Genomic DNA, 17,135 nt, shown 5'->3' with positions numbered 1-17,135 from the left:
ACGAATATATATCCATACGGCCGCTTGATTTTCTGTAAATTTAATTTTGGTTAATTCTAATTTAGGGTCCAAAGTGTGGCATCTGTCTTGTCCCTGTTACCTTGGTACTTTTGTAATTTGCCATTTCATTATCATTAAGAATGACTTGAAACTACTTTTTATTTGTTGGGTAGGTAGTTTACTATTCATAATCACTCCTTGTGGACATCTGCATTACGGAGTGCATCAGAATTATAATATGATAGATATCAGCTGTAACAGGGACAGAAACAAATAGAACGAAGACCTTACAATATAGTACCTAACATTCTTGTGTGGACCACATTATGTTTGTGTTAGTGAAGTTCTACTGAACATAGGTACCCCCCACCCCAGTATGGTATATACATATCGGTACATTGACAGTTCCCTGATCAAGTGAAATCAATTGTTTCCCTCAATTCAGTAGCCAAACTTCAATATTCCTGGGCAACTCCACCATTTTAGAATAAACTCCAATTCTGTCCAGGAGTCATGAGTCTGTTTGGGAACAACTTGGAATTCACTCAGTAAATAATTTTCTTTTTTTTAAATGGATCGAAACCTCCTTAATGACCAATAGTAGCTGGTATCCTGTTCATCAAAGGTCATGATTTAAAACGTGTAACCACTCTCCAAAAATGTGACAATTTACCGAAGAACTTTTGCCTTGAATTGTCCGAATTGAAAATCTCGGGGAAATGGCATTGATTATTATAGGAAGTCAATTCCCCAAAACGGGAATTCACAATTTCGATTCCGAATTCCAGAATGGAGTCATCTCACGCCTAAAGTCCAGTGGGCAACATCCAAAACTCAAAATTCCCATTCCGAATTGGGAATTGATTCCATGCCATTCCGGGATGCAGTAATTCCACGCTCAAAGTCCAGTGGGCAACATCCTACAATCAGGATTCTGATTTCAATTCCGAATTTGGAATCGATTCCATATGTAGTTCCAGGATGAGTCAATCCACGTCTATTGGGCAATATCCCAATCTTGCTATGAAATGAGTAATGTCGATGCAAGCCAATAACCACACACACCCACATCCTTCCTAGCTGTCTACACGAGCCAGCTGGCAATATGGATATGAAATGACTGCTCGTCGGAATTGAAATGCTAATTGTTTGGACAATTGATTGGGCCTTGAGGAGAGTCAACAGCAGTAATTTATGCAAGTATGTTGAGGGCTATTTCAATCATGAACAAACCAACAGTTGTCCGGGGGATTTTCAGGATAAATTTGCTCTTGTTTGAAATTAAAGAAATGATGGATTGGTTATCAATCGACTGGTAAAAGAATATGCTTCCAATCAAGATAACAATGCTGGACCATCTCAGGATGTCTGTGGGTTTTCAGGGAAATTTTTAATTACTGTAATTCATAACTTGTTCATAATAAAATGCTGCTGAAAATACAATGATACAAAAAAAAGTAAACAGAACATTTATAAAATGCAACAAATGTGCAAGTTTTTATATTTTCAGGACAGCAATCTCCTGTAGATTCTTATCAATGAACATCAAACTTTTAAATGGCCATTTTTGGAACAAATTGAGCCACAGATGACATAACCAAGGTGTTTACGACCAAGAGTGCAAAATGTCGCCAAACAGACAGAAGCCTGTTTTCCGATACTCAGAGGTCAGAGAATGTCAGCCAGAGTCATCAAAAGAAATTTGAGTTGTTGCGTGGCTCTGACGAGATTCCTCTCTACCCACGAGCTCCTTGTTCCACTCACGTCAAGCCGCGCTTGGGCCGGGGCCGGGGCCGTGGCATTAAGATAGATATCAGGGGGACTCGGTTCGACGTTGTCTAAAGAGGGACGCCAACAGAAAAAGAAAGGGAAAAAAGGACGTGCTCTTTTACCCTAATGTATCAATTGAATGCCACCTGATCATATATCGTCAGTCGATGCACGGACCGGTTCGTGCAAACATCGCGGGGTTTAGGTTACGTGTCTACGCCGGGAATGACTAATGTAAATGGCCTCTGCTGAAATGCACTATCCCCCGTAATCTTGTAACTACTTCGAACGCGACTCGCTATTACCGAGCGGATAGAATTGTGGTTTCGCAAATCAATATCGTCACATGTACCTTTCATAATTAATATATGTTTTTTTCCATGGAAATTGAAATATGACTTTGCAGAACGGTGCAGACGTTATTTGAAGTAGGGCCATTGTGTGTTTTTTCCTACCGAGGAGATGTTAGTGTATAGGCAGGCTGGACATGACTTAAAGACATTACAACACATACATGGAGATGCATACCGGTACATATCCCTCAATCAAGTAACACAAAATAGTTCTTCCAATTAAAAATTACCGTTTTCAATCAGTCCTGACATTACAACTAAAGATATGGAAAAGAATTTTTTTTTTTAATGCATTCACAAACATGCAAGATGTGTAATATTTGGGAAAATATAAAATTCTTGTACATGCATGCTTTACTTTAACCCTCCTGTTATCTGAACAGTCACAGACAGTCAACAAATCAATCCTTTTCCCTGTCATGCCTTTTACACAGGCTAGTCACCAATAGTCAGATAGTATTTAAAGCAAGCACTGTGACTAGTCAAATTCAGTCAACAGACAAAACCAGACAAGAGGTAGGCACAGCTGGCTTATCAATCACCTACAGTCAAAGCACAGCTGTATCAAGTTACATAAACAGTCACAGCCAGTCAATCCTGCTTTAAGTAGATCTGTTAACTGTTGAAATCAAACTTGATTGATTTTGACTGAAAGGACAACTTTGCACAGAATGTTGTTTGCATAGGAGGGTTGACCCTCCTCTTGTTTGATCAGTCACAGACAGTCAAAAATTCATTCCACTTTCCCTTCCATGCCTTTTACAGCTGGCTTTATGTGAGTTAGGGAACACTCAACTGTTTAAAGAGGTTGTGGAATGCTCGAAGACATTTCCGTCATTTTTGGGGTATATGTAGCCTAAGGTGTGATGAAATAAAAACGACTATTGTTTCTGTCATGAAATGAGTACAAAAGGTACTTTTGAGAGCTGTTTTTCAGGTCCTGTTTCGACCCGAACGTGCAATTTGTGTAAAAGTCGTCGTTGCGGGCAGCAAACACAACACAGTAAATCGTGACGTAATAAACAGGACTCATATATGCTACTCTGCATCGGGAGTCCTGTTTATTACGTCACGATTTACTGTGTTATGTTTGCTGCCCGCAACGACGACTTTTACACAAATTGCACGTTCGGGTCGAAACAGGCATAACAGGACTTGAAAAACAGCTCTCAAAAGTACCTTTTGTACTCATTTTATGACAGAAACAATAGTCGTTTTTATTTCATCACACCTTAGGCTACATATACCCGAAAAATGACAGAAATGTCTTCGAGCATTCCACAACCTCTTTAAAACAGTCACTTGATTGATTTTGACTGCTGAGTTACCTTTGTTGAATTTGTCAACCAGAGAGGTAGAAAGTTTCTCGTTTCATGATAAAAATGACAGAATCTAATAAAGGGGATACCGGTAACTGAGAATAATTGAAAATTACAACTGATCTACTCACAAAACAAAAAGGAACATTTTGCAGATATAGTTCATGTTTAGCATGTGAATTTAAACAGCAGAAGAGATTGGAATGCCACAGCTAGGTAACCAAGAAAACCAACCCAAAAACCACCACAATCACAATAAAAACTAAACAGGTGTCATTTTACCAGCACACCCACTCATCAAATAAATATTTAAAAAATCACATTGTGGCTACATTTTGACATTTTGACTTCCCCGAACTTTTGAACAAATTTCGACCTTTCAAACTGCTTTGTCCACATTAAAGGACCAGTGAGTGAAAAAAAAATGCACAATAAAATTTAAAATGTCACATCTGGTGTTCACTGTGAAATATTTCATAGATTCTTAGAACCTAAACAAAACCCACTCCTAGTTTCAGCCAGACATGTACGTGATACACTGTGTACACATCCTCAAGACACCAACACGTGTCTTACGGCCAATTTCTTGCCAGTTCATACCTCAAGCAAATGCCAACACTGAGCAAATTTGACAACAGGAAACATTCGTGTCAAAATTCATCAGAGTTGAAATGTGTTCAACTTGTGCAAAATTGGCAGCGCAGAAACTGTAAATGACATCACAAATTTGTGTTCGCTTTCAGGCAGAGTATGGACAGTTGGCCTTTAATCCCCCCACCATTTTGAAGTTTTTAATTGATTCAAGATGGCACAGCCTCGTCACCATCACACTGGTAGGTTAGGATCCCGAATTTGTTGGGTTTCAAAGAAGAATGAAATTGACAGATTTTTGAGGATTCAGTTCATTCTCATCAATGCAAAGCCACTGTCCCCAAAGCAAAGTCTGCAATGTACATGCATTCATCCACCCCCCTCCCAGAAGCTGCTTCACTTTGCAATTCTTTGCCTGCATCCTCCTTCTTAATACCTGCCACTTACAAGTATTTATCCTCCCAGTTCAATCCCAGCTGTGCACTTCATAAATTTTTTTTTTTATATTAAAAAAATTATGTGCTCCTTTTTCGTTCTCCTCTTCGTATACCTGTAGCTGTCATTTAGTGTGGTGTTTCTAAAGGCCTAAAGATGACCGACTAACTCGACTTTTATTTAAAGAAAAAAATGGGGAGAAGCCAGAATATGGGCACTCATGCCTACTAGTGCCTGACTAGAAGGACAGGGTGTAGCCACTGGTCCCTGCATCAATATGATAGATCCTTCCTGCCTGCCACTATCCCTGTTTAGAATAGTCTCACAATTCAGATCGTGAGACAACCTCATCAGGATGGCATCCAGATGTTCTGTCAGAAATCACATCACTTTTTGTCCCACTCGATTCAGTAAATATCTAATAAATTACATGTAATTTGTCGAATGTTGATTACTTTGTCTAATTTATTTTGTGTTCATCATTTTTTTTAACCACATTCGGCTGTTGTATGTGAAGTGGACATCATTAGCTATGATGTTTTTCTGTGAAAAAAAAAAATTAGTTCCAAGGTTCTGTGATACTAAATCAGTTCATCAGAATAGTGCAAACATCCAGACATGGACTTGAGGGATTAAGTGTAAATTTAGAGATAAAGGCAAAATAAACCACTTAAAAATGTTATTTCTTTATCACCTACAATATTTGCAGACATGTCTATTGATGGAGAAATTTGGCGGGGTGCTCAGAACACAGGTGTTTAACACAGACAGGAACGGGTGAATCAATGCCAAATGTAGTGTCAATTATACAATACATCACCTTCAAGTACGTGTGGGTTCACCAGGATGACTAGTGCCTTCCTCCCGTCCATCTTCTATTTTATTACCTGATGCGGGGGCTGTAGCCGGGCAGGTGTTATAGGGAGTGGCATGTCAGAAGGGTAGATTAAGACCAACCATCAGAGCGATGGTTTTCTCTCTTTTTCCCAGACAACTTGGATTTCAATTTAATATAGGACTGACATTTAAAGATGCACTGTCCAGGTTCTTCAACAATATTTTTATTTTTTTTTTTATTTTTAGGTATCTGCAACCCTCTGAATAAAAGGATTTTTATTCTTAGTTGCTTTTGCACTCTACCAGGGCCATAAAGGTATATTAAATTACTAGAGCGCTAACTCGATGTACAAAGTAATGCCTGATGGGCGCATCCATGCTTGTGCACAAACCTATGGAAAACTTGAAATTTTGTACGGCTTTTGTACGGCTATTTGCATATCTGCATTTGTATTCCATACCGGTGCGTCATCGAAGCCGATACGCCCAAAACCGAAATGCACGATCAGCTAATGAGCATTTCATTTTGCTCTATGCAAACAGCGCAACGTGTGCAGAAAAAAATCTGTGCTAACCCTGTTTTAAAAAGCACAGAATCCTTAGTTACGGGATGTACGCATGCGCACAAGCCAAAATTCCTCGCTTACCCATGAAATCAATGACTGTAAGCACGGAATTGTCTGCTATAGTAGGCAGAGATTTTTCGCTAAATGGTAAGCAGAGCCATGAAATTGGGCCAATATGCGTCCTTGGTGTAGACTGGTTCCCAATCCCAACATTATTCTATTCTGTTAGGGGGCGGGAACCAATCTTTTCTGTGAGAATTGAATTATTATCAGGCTGTAAATAATTCGAAATTTGTACAGTGATAATTCCATAACTAAAATCTGGGCTGATTTATTTCTTCGATAATATCACTCAAAATTATATAACTTTCAAATTTTTCTAGAAAAATAGCAATGGATAAAATATTCATATTTTTCAGGGCAAACCTCAAAAATACATGTAGCTTGGACAGTACTGTACGGTACATCTCGAACTTATATAGTAAGGTGAGCTAATATACATGGGCTTGAAATGACAACCACTGGAGATGACAAGCCGGTTTATTAGCTTAACATCACTGCACATTGTTTAAAGTCCATGTCATTAGGACAATTAACTTCGCAGTTCAGAAGAAGTTAAATGATTTAAGGATGCCATGGGCCCCGTGCACAAGTACCCCCTCAATGGTAAGAACGGGAGAGGTGAAGGACACCACTGGGAGAGACATTCAAACGACGCCTGACGCCTGACGCCTTGGCTTCGTGCACATTCAGATTAAAATGAGCCGTGCATATTTCACACTATACGCGCATAAACCAGTATTCGCATTCGGTGTGTCCCGTCCATTGGGCTCTCAAAAGTGGTCAAAAAGCGCCCTCTCTAGTTTACGCACATGTCTAGTTATGTCTGTAATTTCACGGTACTGAGACTGAGCAAACAAATGTGCTTTATACCACAGTTCAGCAATAGAGGTTAACTGGCCAAAATATCATGCCTGGCCCCACACCGACTTTCCCTTAGCCAGAATATTCACTTACTTCTGCCTGGCAGCTGCTTGAACTAGGAACTGCTTCTTAGCAGTAACTTCTTGAGATTTCAAACAGACTCTTTGAACCCAAACAAGACTTTTCATCGTTTATTACAATATTTTGCCTATTGCAATCGACAAGGTGTGAAATAGAACTTGCCCAATGTAACCCTAACCTTACCAACTCCATCAAAATCCACCCCCCCCCCCCATTTTGGGGGATTTTGGCAGATCAGCCATGTGTACCAAGTCCATCAAAATCCATCAGCACCAGTTGTGGATGTCAACGGATGAGGTCCTGAAACATTATGTGATGCAGAATAGGTGATGGATTTTGACAGACATGGTCTTCTACTTAGTAAAACTAAGTAAGGAGTTACGGTTAATGGAGATGCTATGCGAACATTTTTGCCTAATATACTTAAATGCATAAATTTGCCAAGAAAACAATTTGTTGAGAAGGACTCACAATCTTCATTATTTAAGACCTTCTAGCAGTAACCGGTTATGCTAAGCATTATTTCTGTGCTTAATACATTTCTGTGCCAACTCCTTGACTCTTTGGAACATAACATCATTGTGCAAAAAGAACATTGCTTTGTACCATGACGTATCACTCACAGGCACATCTTTACAACAACCAAAATATAAGTATTATTTTATTGTCTCTTCCACTTTCACTTTGAAACTCAATTCTGGATTCAATGAAATAAAAAAAAAGCAACAAAAAAAACACAAACAAACAAACAAACAAACAAAAGACAGTCACATTGAGCATATTTGCTCAACAGAGGGCGCCATACACTTTATGACACATGTAAATGCAAAATCAAATGTACCTGTACATGTACTTCATAATGTGCACAAAATGTGAATATACTGTGAATGGGCCCAACTTACCTTGCAAAGACAAACAGGCTGCCCTCAATATCTGTCTTTTCCTGGGGAAAAAAGAAGAAAGAAATGGAAACAAATTCTGATTATAATGACATACATTTTGTACAAAAGAGACGGAGAACTGAGCCCCCCTCCCCTCAAAAAAAAATTGCATTCAAAGGTGTAAAATGGCACTGTTTGCTAAATTACTGTTTGGTATGTTTAATTTCTTAAAACTAGCTAAACCTTGCCAAGCCATTTTAACCTGGGGTGGTGTGTGCACATCTTTTGGACACCAAAATTGTCGGCTAGTTTTGACACCTATTTTTGACACAACGTTTTAACGAACTGTCTACAGTGGCATATGAACCTTAAGCATTTTAAGAGTGATTTCAGGTGTCATATGAACCTTTTTCTCTTCCTTTACAACAAAAACTCACAATAATACTTGCATTTCGAATGTTAAAACAAAGTGCCAAAAAGCCTACCTAAAATCCATAATTGTATACATTTTATTTTTACCAAAAAAATTATGTATTTAACCATATTCCAACTTACTGGCTCATCAATGAAATGAAAGCCTTCTTTAATTTGATACCACATCTGAGGTTATGGTGCTTGTGATTTTGAAGATTTTAATAAATTTCCATTTTTCGGCCATGTCCACATTCTCATACTTGCCCAAATGGTTTTACGGGCAAAATATCACTTTTAACCCACAAAAAAAAAAACTTCAGATTTTTCTAACCAAGTGATACACATGTTTTAGACTATATAGATCACAATCTATTATATCCTATTTAAAAAATTTCAACAAGGATTTTGTTAAATCCTGATATCAGGAAAAAATCCTGACAAATCTCAACCCCGACAAATACAGACTTCCCACTTTAACTAAAACGTTGTTTGTGCTTAAAATCATCAAGATCATTGATCAAGTCCAATCTAACGACAATACTTTGTCTGCATGACTCTTTACATCATAACAAGTACACAGCACTACTTGACAAATAAGGGGACGGTATTGGGCACTTATGGGCAGTACACTGGTTCAACGTCAATTGGGAATGCATTGTTATCAGCACCAGAAAGTACATGTATGTACACAAACAACAACAATTCAAAACAAAAATGCATCCATGGTATTTATTTCTACAAAGCCGTACACCGAGTTTTTGTTTACCATCAATAACAATTCAATTACTCCATTACAAGGTTAGGGTATTCCCCACCATGGGAAATAACCTTGTTGGAGTACTCGCAGTTCAAAGTTTTTGTTGTGACAATGAACAACAGGTACCAATATGTACCTGCATGCCCATGTTACGCCCCCAAGTTTAATAGTCAATGGCCCCAACTATTGTTGGGACATTCCCTTGAATTTAAATGTCATAAACTTTGACAACTCAATTGCTGCATTGCAAGGTGAGGGTATTCCCCAGAATGAGAAATAACCGCGTTGAGGCAATCACAGCTCGGTGTTGTTGTTGTGACAATGTTGTCATGCATGTACATTAGGTTTACTGGTAGATCCAGTAACTGGGGCGCTAGAACTCCTTGTTTTCAAAATTTTGACTTTGGTCGGTTGGTCGCACTAGCGCCCCAGAAAAAAGGACCCCTACAATGTAAACTAGAGTATTTTCACGAACATCCCCCTCCCGACGCCCATGCAGTCATCTCAGTCAGATCTTATCATCTTCAGACATTTTTCAAAATGTGGAATTGTGATTAGGCCATGAGAATTAAGCTATTTGCGTCCACCGCCTGCACCTCCCCGCAGCAGCTGCACGAACATTTCATTATTTTGAAAAACTTTCATTATTTAAAAAAAAAACTATTCTCAATTACAAATGAGAATTTCACCAATTTTTTTTTATTTTATCGTATGATAATGAAATACTATTTCCACATACTATGGTGTATGGTGTGCATATTTGACACCACGCTAGTAGAGACCTACATGTAGGTCCAGACCACAACTTCGCAATCGTCAATCCCATCTGCATAGTGCAGTACACAAAATGTACGTACATTCTGTGTGCCAGTGTGCGAATCATTGGTTTTTCGTCGGGTTTCAAGTGCTGCTTCTATCGCTTGATCTGATTGGCCCTTTGATTGTGGCACTCACCGAGTCAACCAATGGAAACTTAATCTCAAGTTCCACATTTTAGGAGATGGTTCGGAGATTGAATTTTCACTAAAATAATGAATAATGAAAAATGAAAAAAAAGAGCCTCCTGACATCTGGAAAATATCCGGACACAAATCTAAAACTTTCATTCTCATGGCCTTAGGGTAGTCCGAAAATTTGGGACTCTCATACTTTAAGGTTTTGAAAACATGCAATACAAGAAAAAAGACTGGCATCATTAGGCTTTGTAAATGACTGCTGAATATATGAGGTATGTGGGTGAACTCTGGGGTGGGATATTAGAGGTGAAAATGAACAATTTTTGGGAGAGGCCATTTTTTTAGGGTCTCTTGCTACCACATGGAAACGAACAGGCCTTCCTCCAGCGTTACATGTGAATGAATATGGAGCATGTCAGCTGGAGTTAATCAAGCTAGGGGGGGGCCCTACAAATACTACAATCTGACAAATCACCCCCATATAACTTACCAAAATCTTCAAAAATCTGCAAGCTTGTATTTAACCATGTTAACACAATATCCATACATATGTTGCAGACTTTACCGACTTTATTATTTGCTGTACATGTACTGTATGTGCAGCGTTAGCCTTTCATTCGCCATGCATAGTCACTGGCTGACTGCATCGCGAGCGGCATTGTCATGATTGTCATATTGACTGATTGACAATGCAATGCAATGCCAATGGGAAATGCTACGTTTGCCAACGCTTACTTATCGATACCAACTTCAAACCACACTTCACTCAAACTTACCCATTCATTTCCCTCTGCATTGAACGTGTACAGGGCTACTTGACTAGCCGTCTGCACGATGTTTGTAATGTACGGATCGCACTGCTGCAACGCTGCAAGATTCATACGATCTTCGGCTTTACTGTCGGCCGCCATCTTGCTTCTTTTCTGTTTGCTTGGTAAAAATTAATCAGATTCAAAAGAGGGCGCTCTTTCAAAACAAAAGCACGTGCGCGCCAAGTCATGCAAGTGGCGCAAGCGTGTTTAACACGTTCGTTAGGAAAAAAAATTTTATAATAATATTTTGTTGCTAATTAACATAATTAATACCCAACAACAAACACAGTAAACAAACAAGTCTAAAAAGAAAACAAGTACAAAAAAAACAGCCGGGAAAACCCATTAAAAAAAAAAATCCATTTTCACCTTCAAAGTCAATTTCGACTCGAGTCCGTATTTTGTTGAGGAAGTGTGATAAATATTTTTCTTACGGATTTGTGAAAAGAAGACAAGAGTACGTCATTATAGGAAAAGATATGGATATTTGAGTTTAAAAATGGGTACCAAATCGAATCCAACAATTTTTTTTTCTTTCGGTGAAGCTGTTCTTGAAAAACGATTTTAGGGTTAAAAAAAATGCCTTTTTCCTGCGTTAACTCACAGTACCGAATCTGATTGAGTAAAAAAAAAAAAAATCGTTTTTCTTCCGGCCTCTCGTTGGTCGTTTTCTTCTCTACTTTAAGATGTGCCGTTGTTATTGGCGTCTTTTCAAGTTCTCGTTCCTAAGATTCTCGGCAAAAATGAAACCATGAAACATCGGTTTTGAAGAAGTGGTGGCGCACTTCACACAGACCACTCCTTAGAAAATGGACTCATCAATAATGACAATGCCTCCAAGCTATGATGACTGGGAGGATCGGAGGTGACGGAGCTGCAAATATCGACTACGTGACTTCAACGCCTTGAACATTATACACAACGCTAACTAAATGGAAAAGACTTCAGCAGGCTTCTGGCTGACAATATGGATTATGAAATGAAACATAAGGTTGAAGCGCACTCTACGTACACATTTCCCTTCGTGATAAAATCTATGAAGTGGATGTTCTTGAAATAAAAAAAATGTCATGATCGAATCTTCATCCAAATTATAATGGATGTTACACTTCGTTAACTTTTTTTTCAATATATATATGACAAAAAATGCCTTCTCAAATTTGTCTAAAATACTAAATTCATCTAAAATACTTCCGAGTCAAAATTTGTTTTGGATAAGCTTGCAGTAGAATGCTTCATTTTCACCATTCATCATTATAATCATCAGCATCTCCGAATTTACTACTTCTGCATCTTATCACTATCTTAAGCTTCACCACGACCGTCACCACAGCCACTAAAATCTGTCACTATCATCATCATAAACAGTACAAGTAGCAGCATAAAAATTAACCCCACAATCTGAACCAGAATAATGAACAGTCGTCCAATTATCTTTATTTTTTTAATGATTCTCCTTGACCTTTGACTCTGCACCCATCTCACTGGCAACATCAATCTCAAGTATTCTTGGAATGACAGGAGCAAAATGCCCGGATGTGGCCATAATACACGTTGAATTGCGCCTGTAATTTGCCGTGCACAAATGACGAACGTTCAACGTACACAACATGTAAACATGGAGTGTCGCTGAAGGAATTACTGTCAAAAATACGGTGGAATTATCAACCTTTTTCATCCCTTTCCAATCCCAAAGATCAACGCCATGGATAAGTTCCGAACGGGTAAAGAATTTGTCAGTGATATCTGTGTGTTTGTGCTTGTTGCAGTGATTGGAATTGTGGTTTTGAGACGATTTTTGGCCGATTCAGGGTGTTTTCCCGAGGTTATTTATTGGTGATGTCATTGATGCGGTTTGTGTGTGCCGCAGCGGACGGGCTGATAACGCACTGTGAGATGGTTTGTTGCCACGTCAATGTCTATAGTGTAATTAATATCATGGATCTATATTCATGAGTATTTTTGAACAATGTGTGTACAGTTTTCGTATTTGTTGTGATTTCTTTGTGAGCTGTGTTATTGTCATGTATTTTTTTTTTCAGCAGATAAAATGGTCTTTTATTTCGGATTTCAGTGACTGAATGAGATATTTCAATTCTGCATTTAAATTGTTTAAAATTATATATTGTGTGAATTTTATTTAAAATGTTAAACTGAGGTACTTCATACTGCGCTTGTGTATTTGAATTTCTTGATAAATTACTGACGGATCAATTTATTTTTTTTGGGGGGAGGGATGGGTGGGAGGGATGGGTGGGAGGGGACACAAGATGACAGGGGGAGTGGCTCTAAAAAATTCTAAAAGCATTGGGGGGGGGGGAATGGGGGATCCCTGGGAGGAAAGCTTAAATGATTTATATTGTGTACTTCGTGATTTATTTCAAATGTGTATTATGTTTTGTTATCACTCATTGTGAATTAGTACATCCAATCGTCATCAAACATGTCAAAAGAATCCTCCCTTTTCCGTCTTACTTATAATCATATTTTGTGTAATCATGGAGATTGGGTGGTAACATATAAATAACAATACAACTTTGACAAATGTCATTGAATGTTACGTCCCCACCCCAGCATTTAGTCCAAAATGACACAAACTTTAGACTATTTGGGTGAGGAGTGATTTCATCTTCTTTTTGATTTTACCAAAAAAGAAGAAAACTTTGTATTGTAAATTTGGTACCTAGACCCCTAGATTTCTGAAATAATATTTGTTAGTAATCTGAAATTAGGAATTTGGCAAATTTTGATTGCATGCACAGTAAGAATCACTGAACTTAGTTTCTGTAGGCCCTGGGACTGATTTCACAAAATTTGTCTTATCTTGCGACTCATCTTAGGACTTGAGACGAGTCTCCACTCTAAGATCGATCTTAGCTAAGACGCATCCCAAGACTGATTTCACTAAATCCATCTTAAGCAAAATGCATCAAAACTAGAATTTGATGGCTGTTTCATGTTTGTTTTTACCGCTTGACGAAACAGTCATTGAAAAAAACGTCCAAAACCAACTTCCCGCGTGCGTGCATAGAACACGAACTTTAGCCAAAAAAATTACTCTACTCAATATATTTCACACGCTAGGTGGTTCTGCAATAGATACAGAAGAGTCATACTTGGTCTCCGTTACATCACTCCATATTAAAAAGTCGAACAAGGTGTCGTATTGATTACATTTTGTAAAAGCTATTTTTATTAAAGGTATCCACGTATCAGAAATCTTTTCATATCTGTTTCTTCAGCAGTTTTCTTCTTTGAAACTATATTCTCTTGGCCGACACTCGTCTTTAACGACAATGATTTCCAGATACAAATCAACTCACGCAAAGTAAAGACGAGTACAGCCGCGTTGCTAAGGAAGTTAGGATGTGTTGAATGCGTCTTAAGTTTGGTGAAATTGATCCTAGGACGAGTCGGGACTTAAGACGAGAACCCTTCCTCAGACGCGTCTTAGTGTTTCGTGAAATCGGCCCCTGGCAGTTTGGCAATTTATTTATTTATTTATTTAATTTTTTTGGGGGGGGGGGGTTGCTACAGCTACAATTTTCAGTGTTGCTGGGACTATCCATAGTCGAAGCCAAAGAAGCCCATAAAATCCAGACAGTCTTTCTCTTCGACGAAAACAGGTGCAGTGTATTTCGTTGCCAAAGGGTGATACTCAGGTTTGAATCAATCCCCAGATAGTGCTGTCGGCAGGCAAAAAATGTAGGAGCTAATCACATTATCTTTGAGAGGAGACAGGTGGTTGGCTGGAGGTGCTAAAATCCACACCGCTTCATCCAATCAGAATCGCTGTATCTGACTGGGCAAGGTGTTAACGTGACCTTGCCGTCTAAACCCCACAGATATCCAAATATTAATTTTGTTCATGTCTAAAATCCTTGCCCTTCAAAGCACCACAGATCCAAATGTTCATTTTGTTCCTGTCTAAAATGACAATATGGTGAAGCTTTGGAGTCAGCCTTGTGATGTTCAGAACTATCAGAATTAAAAACACAAAACAACAAAACGAATGTAAAAACACTACTTTTGAGCGCAAAGTGTTGACATGACTATATTTTGGGAGACTTGGGTCAACATTTTCAGGCCTAATTGAAGTGCAATGTACGTGTGACTGTAAGAATAAAAACTTTAAAAAATAATTTTAAAAGGAAGCAACTATTAAAGGTGTATATTTTAGGTGACTTGTTCCTGCATTTTTGACGCAGAAGAAGACAGCATGAACGGTGAACGTAGGTCTTTTTTGTATAATTCTGGTTTAGTTTAAACGTTTTTGGAAAATTGGTAAACGGATTTAGAATTGTTTTCGTTTAAACGTTTAAACGTGTAATCGTCACATCCTCTGTGACAAGTGAGGTGCTGCATGAAATGCCCTCCCTATAAGGCTATGACTGCCGGGTATACGGTAGTTTGCAAGATTCAATGACCACTGGGCCTTTGCAAAAACACTACAGAGCTGTAATGTTGAAACAAAAAATGGATGAGTCTGAAAGATCGATTGGGCAAGCTATACAAGAAGACAACTATCAAGTGAATGCAGTAACAATCAGAGACCATGGAGCAAATTTGGGGGATGTTCCTGTTGTTTTCTTTAGCCTGTGTCACAAAAAAAGAAATTTTTAAAGGTTGGTTTCAAAGTTTTTATATCCGGTTTTCAAAATTGAAACCGAATAGTGTAATTCAAGTGGAATTTTAAAAATATCTGGATTTAAATCCCATCACTATTTAAATGGGTACCGGCATTAGATGGGGAGTAACCTGCGATGGACTATCATCCCAGGGGGAGTAGTAATATTCTCAGTTGTTTCATGCTACTGAAACCGGAGATAAACGCCAGCCTGATGGGCCACATTGGCTTGTGACAGACTTTACTTACTGGTTTACTTACTATTTAAATTCAAGGTTTAGGAAGCAACCTAAGGAAGCACTATACATTCTCATATTAATAATACAGGAGTCTTATATAGCGCACGTATCTACCAACAATTAGGTACTCAAGGCGCTGGAAATTATGTCTATAATTAAAGACAGGTAAACAAAGTTTATGAGAAATATGAGACCCATTATGTAGCACCTTATAAGGGTTTACAAGGTGCTGCGGCGCATATTGCAGCCACTGCCAGAAACACTGGGGCAAACCCCTTCTCTTAGCGATAAGTACTGTTACTGGGTTCTTTAACGTGTATTACACAACACACAGGACTTACGGCTTTACGTCCCATCCGAAGGACGAAGCAATAATGGTAAAGTGCCTTGCTCAAGAGCACAAGCACCATGTTCCCATGGTCAGGATTCGAACCCATGTACCACGGCACATGAGTCGAACCCCGTAGCCATTGCACCACAGCACCCCATACTAAATGAGTTGTGTTGATTCATTTGATCTCTTTGTTCCCTTTTTGACAGGGGTCCATAATAATGTGGCTGCTGCCACACCTAGCAGTGGAACCTACATTAGTGGCAGCGCTAGTACCCCGACCCCTACAGCCACCACCCCGTCCGGCGCGCCTGCCGGTGTCACCCCGCTTAGTTCCGCCTGGAAAACCACGCTGGCGGCCACCACCACGGTCTCCACAATGAGTCGGAGAAGGAATACGTATAACAAGAAGAAACAACACTCAGGAACTTCGCTGCGCCCGCCGAGGGCGCTGTTTTGCCTTACGTTGGACAACCCTGTGCGGCGGATGTGCATCAGTATCGTCGAATGGAAATATCCTTTTGAAATACTTTATGTGATGATGGAGTTTACAGATAAGTAAAACATTTGGAAACAGTGCATTTATTGTAGGTACACGTGATATTTTACTATACTGCTATACAGTGTGGTTGGAGAAGTTGATTTTGTTTCACCTAAAGGGCACTTTCTATGTGAGCATTGTGTTTGATGCAAATAGATCGATGACATCGGCAGCAATATTCAAGGTGCGTTATGTTATAAATGTTAATTCACTAGCAATGAAGACAGTTTGCCCATTATGGTCGAGAGCCCATCACGTGGGTGGTTTTAAACAGTCACATGAAATTTGGACTCACTCGACCGATTTATTTGTTGATCGTTCACTATCCTCACGTAGGCATGCGCAGCACTACCAATGAGTCAGTATTTCATAGTACTAAATTTACAAGAGACCGGCACAGCTGTGTTCTGCGCCACTTGCGCAGTACGTGCGACGCGCGCGCCAATCTCCATATAAGGTCGACTCCATTTGGCTGGCGCGCAGGTTTGCATAAAATTTGCACGCTCGGATATATCAGACGTTCATAGTGTGGCTCTGCACACGTAAATGTCTGATCTTTAGACTAAAGGCAGAACTATGTAACACAGACACAAAACGGGCTGAAAATGCGCAGGAAAACGTGACTGCATCTCTTTGATTTATTAACAAAAACCTCTTTTAGTTCAGCCTAGTAATTGAGAAGCTCTCTCAAGGCCAAGCCT

At 39.1% G+C, this 17,135-nt stretch overlaps 1 protein-coding gene across 1 annotated transcript; it reads left to right on the top strand.

The window, feature by feature from the left end:
* Positions 1-12,274: 12,274 nt before the first annotated feature.
* Positions 12,275-16,600, top strand: LOC119737343 (voltage-dependent L-type calcium channel subunit alpha-1C-like). The gene is made up of 2 exons (XM_038211634.1): positions 12,275-12,420; positions 16,103-16,600. The coding sequence occupies exons 1-2, from the start codon at positions 12,402-12,404 to the stop codon at positions 16,453-16,455; spliced, it is 372 nt and encodes a 123-aa protein (XP_038067562.1). The 5' UTR covers positions 12,275-12,401; the 3' UTR covers positions 16,456-16,600.
* The last annotated feature ends 535 nt before the right edge of the window (positions 16,601-17,135 follow it).

The sequence above is a fragment of the Patiria miniata genome, unplaced genomic scaffold (genome assembly GCF_015706575.1).
Source record: "Patiria miniata isolate m_02_andy unplaced genomic scaffold, ASM1570657v1 HiC_scaffold_3, whole genome shotgun sequence".
NCBI classification, from domain to species: Eukaryota; Metazoa; Echinodermata; class Asteroidea; order Valvatida; family Asterinidae; genus Patiria; species Patiria miniata.
The sequence above is the reverse complement of the archived record's forward strand: the minus strand, read 5'-3'. Positions and strand labels throughout refer to the sequence as shown.